This window comes from Manduca sexta, chromosome 22 (genome assembly GCF_014839805.1).
Source record: "Manduca sexta isolate Smith_Timp_Sample1 chromosome 22, JHU_Msex_v1.0, whole genome shotgun sequence".
Lineage (NCBI taxonomy): Eukaryota > Metazoa > Arthropoda > Insecta > Lepidoptera > Sphingidae > Manduca > Manduca sexta.
In genome coordinates this window covers 5,571,946-5,591,263 of record NC_051136.1, presented here as the reverse complement: position 1 = coordinate 5,591,263, position 19,318 = coordinate 5,571,946, and the positions used below count along the sequence as shown (strand labels likewise).

Below are 19,318 nucleotides of genomic sequence, written 5' to 3'. Positions count from 1 at the left end.
TCATGGTGATCTTTTTATACGTGCTGAGAAAAGTAGGTAGATAGGTCCCTCTAAAAATTTTACGATTGGATTATTACCGCAGTAATCATAAAATTGAATTTGCTGGTCTGTTCCTAATTATTGTTTAATTTGGCTAATAACATCAACCTTGTTATAATTTAGATTATTGCAATGAGGTCGAATGACGCCTCATTTACCTATAACTAGCAGAGCTCCTAGGTGCTTATTTTTTTTTAACATGACTACCTTTGTTAGCCTGACAAGGGTCGGTTTATCCAAACACACCGGACTTTTGAGTGAGCGGTTTAGGCGCTCACAACCAGGTACTTACTATATCGTTTTTTTTATGAAACCGTTTCAATATAACTGACACGAGGGTCTTTTCTAAGGGGATACTGTAGATCCCTACTTTATCAACTGTAGCCGCCTGGAAGAAAAAAAGGGATCAGGAAATTCTGGAAGAATTATAATATGATTTTCTTTGGAATCATAGTGTCAATTGATCCACAATTTTTTAAATTCATTTTAATTGTTAGCGGCTTGGGATATTCCAGCTGTCTACAAAAAGAGCCACAATAAAGTAATAGCTCGTTGTCCTCTAGTGGAAATGCTATCCAAACTGGTGGTACAATAAAATTTGGCTAAATCTAAACAATATATGTATAAACAAAAAAAATCTTAGTGGAACAAAATTTACAACAAATACATTTACAGTACCTATATTTATAACTGCAGATATCCGCGAGCTTTTCGGGACTTTAATGCGTGGATTACCAGCATGGATGTGCATTTTACCTCGGAGGAAAACTATAATATCGGTTGCGTATTACTACACTGACTATGATTAATTAAGTATCGAGTCAAATAATAATTTATTTATGCGCTTTTGTTTAAATGACTTGTGCGGAATTGTCCCGCTAGAGAGAAGACGTCATCATATCAGAACTCGAAGCATCAGGGAGGTGACCTATCATAAGAAGCAGGTAATAAGTACAAATCTAAACTACAATATGCGTAAATAAATGGAATAAGTATTTCTGACTACAGTACCTTGAAGTATTTTTAAATTGCACATAGTACCTACATGATAACTCCATGGCATTAAGCATGCTCTTTCCGCTGACGGATAGACTAAGACTAATTGATTACATAATCTTGATACATAATACTAATATAAATTATTTTGAGAAATCGCGTGTAAATACTATATTTTCTATTAAACCTCACTGGTCGATGCGCAAACATCGCTTCGTCATATGCCGAATAAAAAAAAAATATGTTGACAGTTGACATTGACACTTGACAGCTGCTTTCAAGAATTTTGAGGTTATTCTCTAGTGTTTGCTCTAGTATTTTTCTCAGTGAGATATAACTTTATTTATGTGTTTGTAAATGAAATTAGCTTAAATATTAAATAATTTATTATAAATGCTATTTTAGAAACTAGTATAAATTCTAAAATCTAAAGCATGTACTCTAATATAATTGTTTCCAGGTTTGTAAACTAAAGTAACAGGGTTTTTTTAAGGGGTTATTTAGAAATACTAAATTAAGTTGAACTACTTGCAGGCAATGGCCAAGGGTGGCATGCCTTTGTAGAACACTTACAAATATTGAAGGACAGAAATTACCTCAAAATAGTAAATCTTTTGATGGAATTACCCCACCGCCGCGCATACCAAGAGGCCCGACGGATATTCTGCAAGCCCTAGCAGCAACCGTAGGACATGATCCAACTGCGACTCATTATAAGTATGTCTTAAAACATTTACCATATTTTTGTTCTTTAACCTTGTTAGATATTGCTGTATAAATTATATCTCATCCTTTTAGATACCATGATGATCCGTACCTTATTCCATTATCAAACTTCCGTAAGAGAGCATACGCGCTGTCAGCTGAGGCCGGTCGCAAAGCAGCGGCATGGATAAGAGATGAGCATGCAGAGTTGTTCTCTATGAGACAGTGGGACCCGCCTGGCAAGAAAAAAACTCCACATTTCAATGCGGATCCTCATATTGACGCATATGCACCACGGCCCATCTACAATGATGAATCCCAAGTGAGTAAAATTTATTTTGTTCTTAGATTTACATTACAGGTTTTAGACCAGTTATCAGAATATGCAAATCACTAAAAAAATAAAACCTATTTAACTGTCACTATTTGGAATACTAGCATAGCTTCCCATAGAGGGGGCCTATATCTAAATTTGTTTGGAGGCTCTGCGGGGCAATGTGAACTTTTGGGCTAGCTTAGTTTAATGTAGTTGTGTGCCAAGGGGCCCTGTATCATTAATACGGCTTATTCGGCCATAGCTACGCCCCTGATTTGGAGAAATAATAGTTAGCTATTTATTTTACTAATTATTAGTTTAACTAATTATTGAACATAATATAGAAAGAATACATAGCTTTCAATATCAACATATCCTTCTAAAATTATTCAGGTAACAGAAGAAGATTTAATATATACAATCAATAATGCTCTGATAGAGGATTCGCTAAAAGTATTCCAACTTCTTGGAGGATTAGAAGGTGTGAATGATGAACTGAAGCTGCAGTTCCTTCAATTGCTATGTTTTTACAATGAGAAGGAGCCTGACTCTATGGAGTGGCTGGAAGAGAGGTGGTTTGCGGCAACCACAAGAGATAGACAAGCTACTACTTGGAAGTAAGCACACTTATTTAGAGTTTAATAATAAATTAACCATAACAGTCAAATATCTTGTTTTTCCACCCTGATTGCTCCAATGATTTCCTCCATTCCTGTATATTTTAAATGATTCGGATGGATCTCTTAGTCTTTTACTATTGTTTGATAAAATGTAGGATGTATATTTTTCTAACTTTTAACCACCATGGCTAGACTAATTAGTACTTTAATCAAAATCAAAATAATTTCAGCAACCATTTGAAATAGGTCTGTAAACACTCTCTAATTTACCTTTTAAAAGTATAAACAAACTTCTCATGGACTTTCTTCTCTATTGTTTTAGACTTGGTGGACTCGCAGATAAGATCTTCACAGCAATGGAACCAAAAACATCTGAGGCATATTGTACAATTATTCAAGGGATGGCTAAATATTACCAGGTTTGTTTATTTCTAATAAGTGCCAGATTATTAAAATATAATACAAAATACCTATGTAACTCAAATCTGGAATAGAGTGAATGAAAGTTCATGTTCATAAAAATGCTGAAAATCATGTATAGCAAAAATTCGACAAAAAATCAAAATGATATTATAATAAATTATGCTTTAAAATTAAATGCGTCATATAGTCAATTATACACAAAGATTAGACCGAATGACTCAATTATACTGCATTTTAAATCAATTATAAATATTTTTTCGTAGGCTGAACGAGCGCATGAATTAGCACAAGAGGCGTTAGAAAAAGGCATTCCACTTTCGACAAGTGTTTACAATGCTCTCATCGGGTGCGTGGGATTCTTGCGTGAGGGCACGACGCTGCGCATGGAAGCTCTTAAATCTTTACTTACGCAAATGAATGAACAGGTAACATTATTGTTCTGATAATGTATTCATAACTTTACAAATACTGTCAAGTTACATTATTCTAATACATAATTTTAATGCCCTGTATATTCTAATATTTTCTAGATGAAATAAGCTTTCTATTTCAGCTTACATGTACCTACTATAAACTAAAAAAAGATATAATGCAATTGACGTCTTTACTCAGGGTCTATCTCCAAACGATGAGACGCTCACGGCTTGTTTGAGATCCATCTCTGCATGGGGTGGCGGTAAAATGCTGCAAGAGTTGGCACTGCAAGTGGTTGCAGAGTTTAAACATTTGGGCATACACCCTGGCTTGTCGGCGTACTATTATCTACTGTGCCTGTTTTGTAAAGAACGTAAGTTGTTTTTATTTTATATATACAGGGATGTTGCATAAAAGAGGTATCATACATAAACTATTTTAAGTTATGAAAAATTTGTATTACTAATGAATATAATATATTTAGTGCATATAACATGCATGTGGAATAATATTTTGAAGACATAAGTTAATATCACATTAATTATAATTTCTTCTAGGGGGTCCACGCATCGACATTCTGTCAACAATTCTAACCGATCTTGAGAGCAGAGAAAAAATAGAAGCCATGGAAGCTACAGATACAAACTTTTTCATCACAGCAATGGGCGTGTGCAGTGATCACTTACAGGTATTGTATACTCACCTTAATGTAAAAATCTGATTAATTCCTTCTATATGTATCTATAAAAAGATAAACTATTTAACATTAGTAGAGTGTCGTAGTATCCGTATTAATTGGGGGAGATGGGTGATCGAACGTATTGCTATTTGGATAATCGAACTGAATACTCTTATGTTTGTATATAATATTATGCAATATAATAACAAAAAAAAAATACATTTATAATATGAATTTCGTTTATTAGAGTGGTAAGTAGGAAATGAAGTACTGATAGCTTAAGGAAATAATATGTTGTTTTGTTAATATTTTACATGTTAAAGTCCTTAATTTCGGTCTATTAAAGTGAGCCTAGGTGTTCGGATAATCGGCGCTCTACATGCAACTATAATAATAATAACATGTAACTACTAACCAATAAATAAACATTGCCGAAACTTGTCTTCTGTCTACAATTATATTTTTCTTTTCTCTCTTAGGACATAAATATGGCTGAACGGCTACACATGCTCCTAATGAAAGGCGATAACTACAAATTGGTCGGCGATGCTTACAAAGAGAGCATTTATTACAGGCATCTAGTCACTATTGCGTGCAGGTACATACATAGCAATTATAATTTAACTAACTTTTGACCATGATTCTACTCTTCTTAAACGTACACGTGTGGATATGAGATACTTAATTGGGTTAATTAAAAAACAACCTTAAAATATACTGGGTATGTGACGTTTTGAGAAATTCGATTTGTTTCATTTTCGTTGCATTAATACAAACCATATAAGAAAAGACATAAGGTTAAATTTCAATAGCTCCATTTCCGTTAAAGTGGCCGTTGTAACAGACCTCATATTAAATTGAAATACTTATACTTGAATAAATAAATTTCACACCTTGATATTATTTCCACAGACACGCACCATTCGAAAGAACAACTGAATTGTTGGACACGTTGGTGCCAAATGTGTACGTTCCGGAACCGTCTGTAATGGAAGAGGTTTGTTCATTTAAAACTTATGCAGTATAGTAACGTTAAAAGCTATATTTTTTAAAGATATATACATCCAGATTACATAAACGATCCTAACTGCTATCTACGGATCAATCTCTGAATTGGTCCATTTAAAACAAAGTTTGTTTGACATGCTTACATACTTATTTCGATTGGTTTAAACTTTGTATCTATGTGAATATAGCGGTTGGGGTCGATTATTTTTCATCCTAAGTGTTATATTATGCGTATAAATATAATTATTGTACACAGATAATAAGAACGTTAGAAGTGGCGGGTGCTGGCGACAGACTGGCGCAGGCTTGGTCTCAACTCGTTGTGTTCGGTCACGCGAAGCGAACCAAACTTGTGGAGAAACTCGTGGAAGCCATGACCAATACTTACCAGTATCAAGGTATCTTAATATAGGCATATTTATCTTCATGACTGACTTGAAGTTATTCACCTACGGTAGCACTATCGTTCTCATGTTAAAACCAATTGTTTGGCACTTGATGTAAACTGCAAACAAATTGACTTCCTGCCGAACATATATTAACATTGAAATTTAAACTAATTTTCGGATTCTATCGCGGTAATTTTTTACCACCTGTCAAGTGTCACATACCTCTACAAGAACCGGGAGTATACAAAATAGATTGCAACTGTGGCCTCTCTTATGTCGGGCAAACAAAAAGAAATATAGGGACCCGCGTAAAAGAACATATAGCTGACGTGAAACACCGACGCTCGACGAAGTCTGCAGTCGCTGAACACTCTGAGGGAGGCGCCAATCATTATCTGCGACTAGACAAGCCACAAATCCTCGCCAAAGAACACCGATTCCTGCCTAGGATGATTCGCGAGGCTATTGAAATTAAAAACATCCTAATTTCAATAGGGAAGATGGTTGGAAGCTTGCACAAGCCTGGGATCCAGTTCTACATTTAATTAAATCGGAACCCAAAAGACCGGCTGCCAGACTTCAAGACACTGTGAGCTCATTCTGCGTAGATCGGACCACCAACAGCTAAAATTTTAAAATTTAAAAAAGTTGTATAATTGTAAAATGTAGGTAGATATTGTAACTTTGACTTTACGGATGAACAACACCTCAGTCCCCCCGTGACCATGAAGGCTGCAAAGTCTTCGAAACGTCGGGAGAAAATAAAACACTAATTACCGCGATAGAATCCGAAAATTAGTTTAAAATTTCAATGTCTAACATTCGCGTAAACATAAGAAATCATTATATATTAACATATAGATATATAGGCAACGTTTGTCGCAAGCAAGAGTCTGTTTCTTTTTGTCAGAACAACACGTATGAAGTTTGCCACAAACTACAAAGTACCACCAATGTTTGGCAAATGATAATTCTATGCATAAAACACTAGCTTTCGACATGATTACGCATGCGTTTGCATATCACATCCGAATGAATTGTTACCAAGATGATAATTAATTTACCAATTGTAGCTTATCCACTATTTTATTGTAAATTTAATTCTAGATGAGGAAGTGAAATCGAAAATGCGCAGTGCAGCCGTCGACATATTTAATTTCGGAGAATTAATGACAGAACAAGAAGAAAACAAAGATGTCAGAGCACCTGCATTACCAAAGTGCGTAATATCTTATCTTATTTTGAATACACAGGGTGTTGTAGAAAGAAAATATCAATAACTGGACATAAAAGGAACATTGTATGGTAATTATTGATAAAGTCAAAAAAGGAAGATCTTTTCCACAACTTGCACGTTTTGTGAATATAGTTTTTGTTGATACCCTCATTTTCCAACATCCTGTGTATTGGTTACCCTATATACCTTGTATATAAGAAATATCAATAATAATTATTTTTGGTAAAAGTTGATACCCAATTATGCAACACCCTATATACCTACAGTGTCTACAAGATTAATGTGTATGGTAAAACGCAGGTTGTCAGCGACGGCGCTGTCGAACATCGTGGAGCTGTGCGCCACCTCCGAGGACGCTGCGAGCGCGAGTTGGAGCGCGGCGGAGGCGGCGCTGCGGCGGCTGCAGCGCGGCGACGCCACCGGCGTGCCCGCACGGCCGCAGGCGAGACTACACTCTTTACTTTTATAAGGAAACGTAAAGTTGCTCCTGCGCATGATCTCTCTCCGGTCATATCCATCTCACGGGACTAGGAGAGTGAAGGAATGAAAGTGCCTTGTGTATTGCGCACACACTTGGGCACTATAATATCTCCTGCGTACCTGACTGGTCTCCGTTGAGATTGGCCGTCGTGAACGGATTTCAGTTAGAAAGGAATCGTTCACTCTCCAACGTAGCTGATAATTTATAGTGTTAGAGATTCACTGCCAATTAAATTGAACTATTCCAATCTTAACCTTCGATCCGATCCCGGAAATAAAACATTCTAAATAATTCATTTTCAAAAAAAAAATTCTACTTGGTCAGGGGTAAATTAAGCTCTCAAGCCACGTCTGTCGTTCGTAATTTTTTCTTGTATTTTGCCTTGTTTAGATACCGTAATATTATTTGGATCTCCGTTTGGAATACTCTAATTATTTAATTATACACAGATAATTTCTCAATAAAAAAAATCACATCAATCATCAAAATCACCCAGTCTATTTAGACTGGGTGATTGTTTTTAATGAGAATCTTCAATCAGCTGGTTTAAATTAGTAAAAACTAAACATCCCCCCTAGAATGTCCAAAAAAATGCAACTGGTCGATGTCGTTTAATTTTAATGTTGATTGATCGAGAGGCCAATGCGTCAGTCACATGTTAGTTTCTCAACCAATCACAATTAAACGACACGGAGTCGTGGTGTGTATTTTTTGCTCGATTCTAAGCGCCCAGTTGATTTTATGTAAATGGTATACAATTATATTCACGTGATTGATATGTGATACGGTATGGTTTATTGGAGCCCAACGAATCACCAACTTCCACTTTAATGAATATCATTTTTTAAATTATTTATTACAGGCACTCGCCGAAGTAGCAGAAAAGGCCGCAGCCGTAGGAAAGCAAGGAGTTGCCGCTGTAAGTTATTTTAAATTTATTTTTCTTCAACACACATTAATAAGTAGGTAAAGATGCATTCAATATAAGTTACAGTTAGTCATAAATAAAATATAATTTTTATTTGATTTCAAGGTATACTTTAGGATTTAAAAGTAGTCACCATTAAATATTTATTCCATCTTCTTATGCAGGCTGCGGTAGCGTATCTAGCGGAGTGTGGTTTCGAAGAAGCAACCGCAGCGAGTGTGCAAGTACTGAGCAAAATTCTGAACCGCACCAATGAAGAAGTACTGGCGTTATTACAAGAGCCACAAATCAACTTGTCGAGCAGTCTGCAACCTTCAGCGATGTCTGTCGTCGAATCGTACCATCTGTGAGTATAGCGATGAAATATGTCATGCTTTCATTCCTAATACGACGTTTCAGCTATTTGAGTTTTGAGCAAGTCCGGACTAGCAATACGATTCTGCCATGAGGTCATAATGTGTAGTATTGCATGAGTTGCGTGGACATGCGCACGTGTATATTATGTGCGTGCATGCGTGTGTATGTGTGCGTTATATCATATCAGTATGTACTTTTTTTATTGTGTTAATATGAAACATTACGTTGATATTTTTTAACTTATTTACAAGATGGTACCAGTCAAATATATACCTAACTATAGCTTTAAGATGTATTTCTACTATAATATACACTTGATTTTTTAATATTTATCTTCATCTACAGAGCAAAGACCGGTGTTCCCGCCAGAGACGCTGCGGATTCCTCAACGAGTTCAGACAGCGACAGCGAATCCACCTCCGACGACGAATAGATACAATTAGTTACAAATTACAAATTAGTATGTTACTTTAATAAAGTGCATTTAAGTATTACGTTGTATTATTACAAATTTATCTGTTTTGTTAGCAAAAATAATTGTTTATTGGGTTATTTTTAAAAATATTTATGTGAAAAAATAACAAAACCAACCACGTAACAAAAAAAACGTTTAATTATTATATATATATATATTTTTTTTGATAAATTAATGTCTACGGGTACGTCTCTAGTATCTCGTTTTTGGATTTATAGATTGTTAAACTGGCCTGGCACTCGGAGCCGTTTCACCTACTCGCTCTTATCCACTCCAATGCGAATCCGCCATACACTTTCCAATATTTTTCAGGAAGGATTTGCCTTAATTTCGACAATGTCTATACCCAAAGAAGGTTCCAGTCCCGGGCAAATACCGTTAAAAAACCCGCACAATGTTGCTCAACCTGGAAAAGAACTCGGGATCGCTTGGTCACACAACATTAATTCTATATTTATTTAAACTTATGAGAGTGTTTTTAGCGTAATTTTTTTTATTTTTAGTTAACTAAAAACCGTTTTTTTATTATTGCTTTGAATAACGAGACGAGCTTCCCGTTCGCATAATGGTAAGCGGTACGATTGTCCAGGGATAAACAGTAGAAACAGCATCCAACACCTTGAATTACAAAGTATTCTTCGGTATTCCATTGCGCTCGCCATCCTGAGACACAAGATGTTAAGTTTTATTATGTCCAGTAGTTACACTGACTACATTGTTCTTCAAACCGAAAAACAACAGTGCTGCTTGGTTGCAAAAATAATTTTGCGAGGATACCTACCCAGGCGGACTCTCACATATAAGAGACCTATCGCCATTCTTATTATAATTGCCAAAAGTGACATGTGAAAAACAAATGTTCGCATTCTGTACCCGAATATTTAACGGTAAAGCATTGAATATGCAAAGAATGTGTCACAGTTCATAAACTGATACCTCTGTCATACTGAACTCATTATTTGACTTGGTCAAGAGGTGTTAAAAATGATAAATGCTTTCGAACCAAGGTGTAAAGAAAGCTACCGATCATCCGTTAGTTTTGGTCTGGACGTCTTAATAACAGCATTGTCTTGTGAACGGTGTTCAAAAATGTCTTGGTATAAGTGTTACAGTTTCGCCATGTTTTTGGTAAGTAAATAATATAGATGTTTTTAGTATTTCATTATATCCCCAGACGATTGACAAAGACGCACTGATTTAACATTATTTATTTTAATCATAGTTAATTTTATCATAAGTACTTACTATGGTAAAACCGCGCTATAAATATTTGTATATAGTAGTGGCGAAGGGTCCATGTAACCCGATTCCTGCTTCCCTAAGTAGAATCTAATTATCAGCAGAACTATTTGCAGACCGCATTAATGCATATAAGTACCTGTATGTTGTGTCGGGTGCCCTTTCGGATAATTTCACCCTTCGTTACTGGTCTATAGCATGGATTAGCCGACAAGCCGAAAAGTCAACTCTATTCCATTAGAATAACCACGTGAAGTTAGGCTTTGTTGTTGCGTTTTCTACGTTCAACAAAAGTGCCGGAAGCCCAATAGTCACAAACAGGTAAATCCCACTGGTTTAAAATTGACAGGTGTCCTCAGTGCCACATCATTGTGGATTATCATGGATTTGTGATAACTTGCTATTGAGTGACCCAATAACCTATTTACCTCATATTAAAAAAAAATAATTAAATAACAAATTCAAAGTTCACAAACATGCAAACTGTTTCCTACCGTTAATTGTGTAAAGATAAAAACAAAGTCATTGTGTGTTTCATCTACTACTCCCATAACACAGTACTCTAATCTAAAAATGATTCAGAACATCATAATTTTATATCATGTTATCGCATGAATCATTTTTACCGGAAATGTAAATTTAGTGTATCTTAAACAATTTCTACGGAATTTAAAAGAATAATATGTTTAAACAAATTTAAGTGGAAAGAAGATATTTTGTGTTCATAAATTTTAATTAGGGTCTATTCTCTTCTCCGCTTCTCTTAATATTAGACATAATTTCACTATGCCATTACGATATTACATAAAAGCATATTTGTTTTTTTAGGTGATCACCAACCTCAGTAGAACTACCGGATACCGAACGAAATCATTTGATTGCGGTCCATATGGTTTCATTTGCGAACCGAACAATAAAATTAGAATTTGCGAAGGCGAAAATATAATGGGCCCGTCATTCCTCTGCCCACCAAATACAATCTGTAACGAAGATTCGGATGCTGTTTGTGAAAGTACAGTCAATTACATCGACTCTGTATTCACAAGAGCCATACGCTGCCATCGGCATGAAAGGATAGCGGATCCCAACGTTCCAAACTGCAAGGGATATATACTTTGCATTCCTAATAAGAATCGCTTCCAAGGAATTAAGTTTACATGTTCCGGCAACACTATATTTAACGGGTACACGCGGACATGTTCTTCACCAGAAAAATATAAGTGCCCGTTGGTAAACACTACCAAAACAAACTTAGAACTTTTCAGTGGAAATCGTAGGATAGATACGAACAGAGGAAACCAAAGATTATCGGACTCTCACAAGCCTTCACACAAGCCACGGCCAATAGATTGCAAAAATTACAAATTCTCGGTAACCCAAGACAACACTCCCGCCCGGGCGACATACTTTTGCCCCTCGAGGCCTGCAAACGGCGAAAGAACAATACATTGCACAATATTTTCCAATCAATTCTGCATTACGCTGGAAAAGGATGAAGAAGATCAGTTCATACAAGAAAATGGTGCGGCGTATCGAAAACCACGAATGTGAAGTACGTTTCAAATTAAACATTAGTATTTTACAGTGTTCTAGAGTATGATGTCATTGTGTGCTTATAAGAAATTACTCTGTTGGAAAGGTTTGCACAAAAATAACTTGTTTTTGTTAGTAAAACAAAATACAGTGAAGTTTCAAAAGTTTAATCAGTAAGCTTAACTATGTTTAATTTATGATTAAATAATTAAATAAAAAAATAAACAAAATAACTTTTTAGTGTTCATAATTTTAATTTAACAAATCATGTAAAACATTCTTGTTTACAGATTAATATAGAAAAATTAACACTCATAGCTTTCAGCGTCTACGCACTTCTCTTTATGTTTATCAAACACTTCGTCACTATCACATGATTTGACTTTCTTTTTAAAAGATGATTTATGCTTAGAACATACATAATATTTTGTGCAATTATTCGGATCAGGAAATTTACCTTCTTTTTCACATTTTAAATCATCGCCTTTCTTTATTTTTCGAGATTCGTTAGAATTTGTTAGGCTGACACTCGTATCACTGCTTATCTGAGATTTGTCACTTTCCAGTAGCGTCGACTGCGGCTTTACTATTGCGTTCGGAGTGCAATGGTAAGAAGCTTTATTTAAATAATACCCATTTTCACACTGTAGTTTATATCGAATAAATTTGTTATCATTGTTCTTAACACATATGTAGTACATATTATTATTAAAAATGTCACTGAATCTGCCCTCCGAGGTACAGTAAAATACGTAATTTCGAACGCAGTGCGATAAGTTATTGGTACATTGTTTTCTAAATTCACTGAAAACCGTATCAACAGGGCACATTCCCACTATTGGATACTGTCTTCCTATACAAATATAAAATCTTCTGCAGTTTTCATTATCAGCGTATCTTCCACGAAAACGATAGAGACAGTCAAAATTCACTTTTTCAATTTTATCTTTCTCAAATAATTTTGAAATTGTTGCTCCGCTACTACGCACTTCTTTAAGACCTTGAGTTGGTTGGTGGCTAACTGACTTAGTTTGCGATGAAATTGTATAACTAGATAGTTTTTTGACTTCATCAATACTAGTAGTGATGTTTTGAGATATATCATAACTCGCATTGATTTTGTGAGTCATATTTTGAATTCTTGAAACTGAACGATGAATTTCGCTTTCAGTATAATCTTCTGATATAGTTTCTATAACAGTTTGATTTACAGGTTTGCCAGGTGCCACTCTTAATATAACTTTAGGGATTGGCGAAGTTGTTATTGTATTAGATATGTTTTGACTATAAGCGATGTCAACATTATCGTGGTAAATATTTTCCGCCACTTCTTGGTTTTCATTGATTCCTATAATTTGGTAATCGTCCAATTTTTCTTTTGTACTTGTTTGCGTGATATTCTTTTGAGAATTTATATCAATGTTTGTGAGAATATTTTTGTTATTTGTAACCTCGTTTTGTGTTAAGAACATACTGGCGTCTTTTTCCATAATATTAATATCAGGTTGCAATGTCGAATTCTGTGCTGGACTCAGATTTAGATCTGTGGTGGTTGTTTGAGTAAGTTCCGAAACCATTCTTGTATCATAAGCTCTATTTGTTGTATAAGTTGCGGTTTCAATTTGTCTTATATTAACAGTACTATTAACATTAGCTTTTGAACCATTATTTTTTTCATTAGAATATAAGATATTGGTTTTGTCTTCTGATTCCATAACGCCAATCTTAACTTTATAATCTAAATATTCAGTATTTTCATTTTCCAGCATATCAATATTGCCGTTAGTTTTATCAGTCGTGGTTAAGAATGGAGTGGATAGTATATTCGTATCAATATTATTAATAGACTGAAGAGATGATTTAACTCTAGACGTCTTTTCGTGAATGTTAATTGCATAGTTTCCATTATTTTCATCATATTGCACCATATCTTTAGTAGTAGTATAGGGAATAACCTTGCTTCGTACTTGTTCTATTTGGCTATCTTGAGTGCTTGTCATAGTTGCGTCATATTTCATCATATTTTCAGTAGTAGTGTAGGGAATACCTATGTTTTGTACTTGTTCTATTTGGATATCTTGAGTGCTTGTTATAATTGCGTCATATTCCATTCTATTTTCAGTAGTAGTGTAGGGAATAACTATGTTTCGTACTTGTTCTGTTTTGATACCTTGAGTGCTTGTCATAGTTGCGTCATATTCCATTATATTTTCAGTCATAGTGTAGGGAATAACTATGTTTCGTACTTGTTCTGTTTTGATATCTTGAGTACTTGCCATAGTTGTCTCATATTCCATCATATTTTCAGTCGTAGTGTAGGGAATAGCTATGTTTCGTACTTGTTCTACTTGGATACCTTGAGTGCTTGTCATAGTTGCGTCATATTCCATCATATTTTCAGTCGTAGTGTAGGGAATAGCTATGTTTCGTACTTGTTCTTTTTGGATAACTTGAGTGCTTGTCATAGTTCCATCATATTCCATCATATTTTCAGTCATAGTGTAGGGAATAACTAGGTTTCGTACTTGTTCTATTGGGATATCTTGAGTGTTTGTCATAGTTGCATTATATTCCATTATATTTTCAGTAGCAGTGTAGGGAATACCTATGTTTCGAACTTGTTCTGTTTTGATATCTCGAGTGGTTGTCATAGTTGCGTCATATACCATTATATTTTCAGTAGTAGTGTAGGGAATAACTATGTTTCGTACTTGTTCTGTTTTGATATCTTGAGTACTTGCCATAGTTGTCTCATATTCCATCATATTTTCAGTCGTAGTGTAGGGAATAGCTATGTTTCGTACTTGTTCTACTTGAGTGCTTGTCATAGTCGTAGAAACCATTAGTTTACCTACTTCGAATTCAAAGTCTTGTTCACTTTTACTATTATGAACAGGTTTTGTAGAGCTTGTACCAATATTCTTCTCTACATTTAACTCGGTTGTCTTTACCATTCCAAAATTCAAAGACTCATACATAGTAGTATGAATATCATTTTCAGTTGTAATTGATTCATAATTTTCTGTGGAAACCATATCATAATATTTTGTATAATCGTATAGACTTTGAATCGTTGTTTGAGCCGTTGTATGGTCTTCTGTTGTAAAGCCTAAATTATTTATGCGTAAAATGCCTTCTTCATTACCTATGCTGTCAGTTTCTATTAGGGCCTTAGAAGTCGTAATTCGTTCATCAATATTTATATTTATTTCTTCATTTATAACACTTGATACTAAAGTAGATTTAAAACTTTCTGTAACTTTTTCAATTTGCATATTATTTGTAGTCAAAAGTGAAGACAACTTATTTGGTATTTTTGAACTCAATTTGTCATTGACAGGATCTGTTACTAATTCTTGGCTGGTTACTTGAGGTATTACTAATGAAGAAGTATCGTAATTGACATTTGAAATCGACGTAAGAGTTGTACTAGAAATATCTGCTTCAGGTCTATCGCCAACTGTTGATGTAAATATTTTATCTATTTGTTTCTCTTCCGGCTCCTCTGTTTTTAACATATTGTATATTGATATAGATTCATCTGTACTTGAAGAACTGACAAGTTTAGTAGTAGTTACTGTGAAGTTTTCTCTATCACTAGTAGTGTTTACACTTTTTATACTTTCAGTATTTGTATTTACTTTAGCAGCTAATGATGCCTCCATGTGTTTTTCAATCGTTTGTGAAACTTTTCCCTCTGCTTTGTCTTGATCAACCTGTGCTGGATCATATAATGTCAAATTTTCTAAAGTTCTTGATAAGTTAGAATTGTAAAAACTCAAATTAATTTCTACTTGGTTAAGGAACTCGGTGGCCGATTCTATATCGTTGGCTACAATGGGCAACAATAAATCCATGTCTGACGTTATAGCAACTTCATTGTCAATATTCGTTAAATTTACATTAGTATTCTGAGCTTGAGAACCATTAGACAATATATTAGAGGGTTCTAAAGATCTTTGTGAATCAATAGTTAATGTACTGACAAGACCCTCAGTCGTCTGTAAATCTTGGTCATGGGACTCGAATAAATGAGATATAGTCGTAGCAAATGCTTCGGTTGGTTTTAACCCCTGATCAGCAGTAATAATACTAGGTATGTTTGTGTTTTCGGTCGTTTTTGTGCTAATTTCTTCAACATTTTGAGTAACTCCTTCAGAAAGTGATGTTGTCGATAGTGATTTTTCAGGATTTTCAGTGATTACGTCATCGTAGTTTTCTTGTTGTGTAAAATCTTCACCTACAATTGTCACTGGTAGTTCGTTAATTATTGTTGTTGCACTTGGAGCATTTGTGTGATGAAATATATGGCTTTCAATTAGTAATTTATTTACTTGTGTTCCTTCTTTAGTCGCGATTTCGCTAGCTTGTGTAGCCTCTGTACTATAAAAATCATTTTTGCTTGAAAATGGCAAATTGTCTGCCTCTGTCGTTGTTAAGTCTAGAGTAGTTATTGATTCTGTAGTAAATAAACTATTCATTAAAATTTTAGAGGGATCTGTATTAATTTTATCTTTTCGTGCTACATTTTTAGGTGATGTGTTCTCAGTATTTTGAACGTCAAATATTGTCGTTGACATATCGCTAGTAATATTTTGAGGAGATTTATCATCGACAATATTATAAATTGATTTTGTTGTAAATGCCGTTTCAGTGTATTCAGTGGTTGAATCATTCCCATCGTAGCGTCTTGGTTCCATATATTCTTCACTTACGATATTCACAGGTAATTCACTTATTGTTGTTCCACTTGGGGTATTTGAGATGTGATTTTCAGTTACTAAAGCATTTACTTGTGTATTCTCTTCAGTAATAAAGTTTTCAGTTTGTGTAGATTCCATCATACCATAAAAAACATTTTTAACTGAAAATGCAAGACTATCTTTCTTTGTTATTGCTGGTACAGTATATGACGGTAACAATATTGTTGGGTCTTGGGTAGTCATTGGGTCCATAGTAGATGCACTATTGAAGTCATTCATTAAAGGTGTCGAGAAGTCTATAACATTTAAATCAGCTGGAACCCTATTTTTAGATGACATATTTGAAATGTCGAAAATCGTCGTTCGAATATCAGCAGTAGTATTATCGGTCGAAAATTCCATTTCCGAGGATAATACTAAACTCTCTGTCGTTGCAGTGTCATTGACACTATTATCTATTATGTCTCCCTTGGTAGTGTACAAAGTATTTTCCATGGCATTTGTAATAATGGTCATGGTACCTGTACTTATCGCTTCAGTATTTTTATAGATATCATTAACTAGAGTGTTAGTCGTTGCTTCTAATTCAGTATTTGGTGCAAAAGCTAAGTCGATAGGAGCAAAACCAACATCAGTTGTCACCTCAATGTCTCTAGTTGAAGAATACTTTGTTAACACATCTACAAATACGTTATCTTTATCTTTACTTATAGAATCCTTTAAGCTTTCATCTGATACAACGCTTATCGACGTCGTATCATGTTGACTCGAATATGTTAGTGAATCATCAATCATTTGTGTTATTTCAACTATTTGTGTAACTGGCTCCGTGAAAGTTGTATCGGATGTTGTTATAGAAATTGGATCGACTGTCGTAAATACATCTACACCATTATCAGATGTAGTTGTTGATAACTTTATATCCTTTTCAGTATAAATTTTATTCATTTGAGGACTCATAGTTTGATCCATAACATCTTCTGATATTTTTTGAGTCGATTCGGGTATTATGCTTGTGCCTATTTGTTCGGTAGTTACGCTATCCTTTAAATCATTTATTTCTGTACTGGGACTCACAGTAGTCGAGTGTTCAACATTTTTAACTTCTGAGAACAAAGCCGTTTCCATTTGATCAACAGTTGTAGCCAAATCCATTATTTCAACAGTTGTTGACGCCAAAGTCGTTGTCGATGGAATCGGAGGATACTCGCACTCAAATCTGTTAGTTATTCGACATTCGGTATTCATCGGGCATGGTATCATAAAATCATCTACAGTGCTTGATAGTCCATGACCAATGTCGACGCATATCATAAAATGGGTCGAATTCACACAATGAAAGGCGTTTCCCTTACAGTCGATATTAGTCGACGTTATCAACGGTAATGACGCGAGCACCTGAAATATTGAAATGCATTTTAAGCACTGCGCTATTTATACGTTTAAATCACTCGCGTACAAAAAAAGAAGAAAAATATTTTAAAATACGATTACAAAGTATAATTAAAATGATGCTCTATTTTTGTACGATATACCATACCTATAGTCTTGAATGTCTTTAGATATATCGAGCTAAATACACAAATTCGACTATAAGCGGTGTTCCACACTTATTGCCCACCACCTTTTTACAGCATCGACTAATATCGATAGCTCAATGAAAAGTGCACGGGACTCCTCGGCAAATACTTTAATTATAGAAATGTGATGCCTTGTTAGATTAAAAACAAAATATTTACCAGAAGCAATAAACGAAGAATGTTGTTTTTTTGCATGTTAAACGCCATTGCCACATGTTATAAACAAACTGTTTCAAGTTGCATCTAATTTCGAACTGGAGGCACTTTTCGGTAGTTGTCGTTTCGTAGTGTTCAGTCGAATGTCTCCCTCGCGGGACTCTCTTCAAATATGAATGACGGTATAAACGACTGTTAGCACAAGCTCGACTCATTTGCACAGTAGATTAGGTCGACGTTAAACAAACAAAGTTGACACCTTGTTTCCTCCGGCCTTTGTTTACGATCTTTCTATTACTATTTATAAAATTTTGAAAGGAAAGTATTTTATTTTACTCATTATTGAGTTTAATGCATGTAACGTGTTAGGGGAAAGTACCCAAGTAAACAGACTTGGCGCGATTATACTCCCTTCCAAAGACCCTAACCAAGTCAAAATACTTGTAATTATAAGTGGCTTGTATCTACGAACATTTTCGTGTATAGATATGAAATTATAATTAACATATCATTTCACTTATAATAGCAACTCTTGCAAAACAGTCCTACCTTTCTAACACACTTACAGCTTGAGATCAAAACCTTCTGGTGTAGAATTCCAAAATGTGCATTATAGTAATATGCTTTTCATCGTAAATTTATTTTATCTGCGCCGAAATGGTGTAGAAATACATATTTTGCACATTGTGTTATATATAAAAGCTTCTTAGATGTATTGTGTGTTCAAGCATATACAAACTTTGATTTTATTATGCTTTACAAACATTGTGCAAATATGGCACCGAACTTTGAAGACAGACATTTCGACGTGTTCATTATACATAATAGAATATATGTAGTATGACATATTTTTGTTTCTACAAGCAAACGGTTTCGCTACCGCCAGGACTCTGTACCATTGTATAAATGTTACCATTTTTCAGCAACCTGATAATTCCTGGGCGGGGCCCGTAGCAATAAAATACTTGATAAAAAAAATATTAATCTCCATTATCTATAGATATGTTACTTCCGCGGTGTTTCAACATTATTTTGTATTT

The 19,318-nt window shown here is 34.7% G+C and overlaps 3 protein-coding genes across 4 annotated transcripts; 2 read left to right on the top strand and 1 right to left on the bottom strand.

The window, feature by feature from the left end:
* Nucleotides 1-1,295: 1,295 nt before the first annotated feature.
* Nucleotides 1,296-9,083, top strand: LOC115443966 (protein PTCD3 homolog, mitochondrial). Its single transcript, XM_030169583.2, has 16 exons — nt 1,296-1,495; nt 1,570-1,752; nt 1,834-2,062; nt 2,450-2,673; nt 2,999-3,095; nt 3,363-3,524; nt 3,712-3,886; nt 4,071-4,201; nt 4,672-4,790; nt 5,105-5,189; nt 5,457-5,598; nt 6,697-6,808; nt 7,127-7,268; nt 8,170-8,226; nt 8,400-8,581; nt 8,938-9,083. Exons 1-16 carry the CDS (start codon nt 1,470-1,472, stop codon nt 9,023-9,025), a joined length of 2,154 nt encoding a protein of 717 aa, XP_030025443.1. The 5' UTR covers nt 1,296-1,469; the 3' UTR covers nt 9,026-9,083.
* Nucleotides 9,084-9,937: 854 nt separating this feature from the next.
* Nucleotides 9,938-11,893, top strand: LOC115443941. The gene is made up of 2 exons (XM_030169553.2): nt 9,938-10,195; nt 11,135-11,893. Exons 1-2 carry the CDS (start codon nt 10,052-10,054, stop codon nt 11,855-11,857), a joined length of 867 nt encoding a protein of 288 aa, XP_030025413.1. The 5' UTR covers nt 9,938-10,051; the 3' UTR covers nt 11,858-11,893.
* A 176-nt stretch (nt 11,894-12,069) lies between these two features.
* On the bottom strand, nt 12,070-18,525 carry LOC115443939. 2 transcript variants are annotated; one of them, XM_030169551.2, is made up of 3 exons: nt 18,282-18,525; nt 14,653-17,940; nt 12,070-14,196 (listed from the first exon to the last, which is right to left on the bottom strand). In XM_030169551.2, the coding sequence occupies exons 1-3, from the start codon at nt 18,327-18,329 to the stop codon at nt 12,145-12,147; spliced, it is 5,388 nt and encodes a 1,795-aa protein (XP_030025411.1). In that variant the 5' UTR covers nt 18,330-18,525; the 3' UTR covers nt 12,070-12,144. The 2 variants fall into 2 exon arrangements, with proteins under 2 accessions (XP_030025411.1, XP_030025410.1); XM_030169550.2 differs by having other exon boundaries at nt 12,070-17,940.
* Nucleotides 18,526-19,318: the final 793 nt, after the last annotated feature.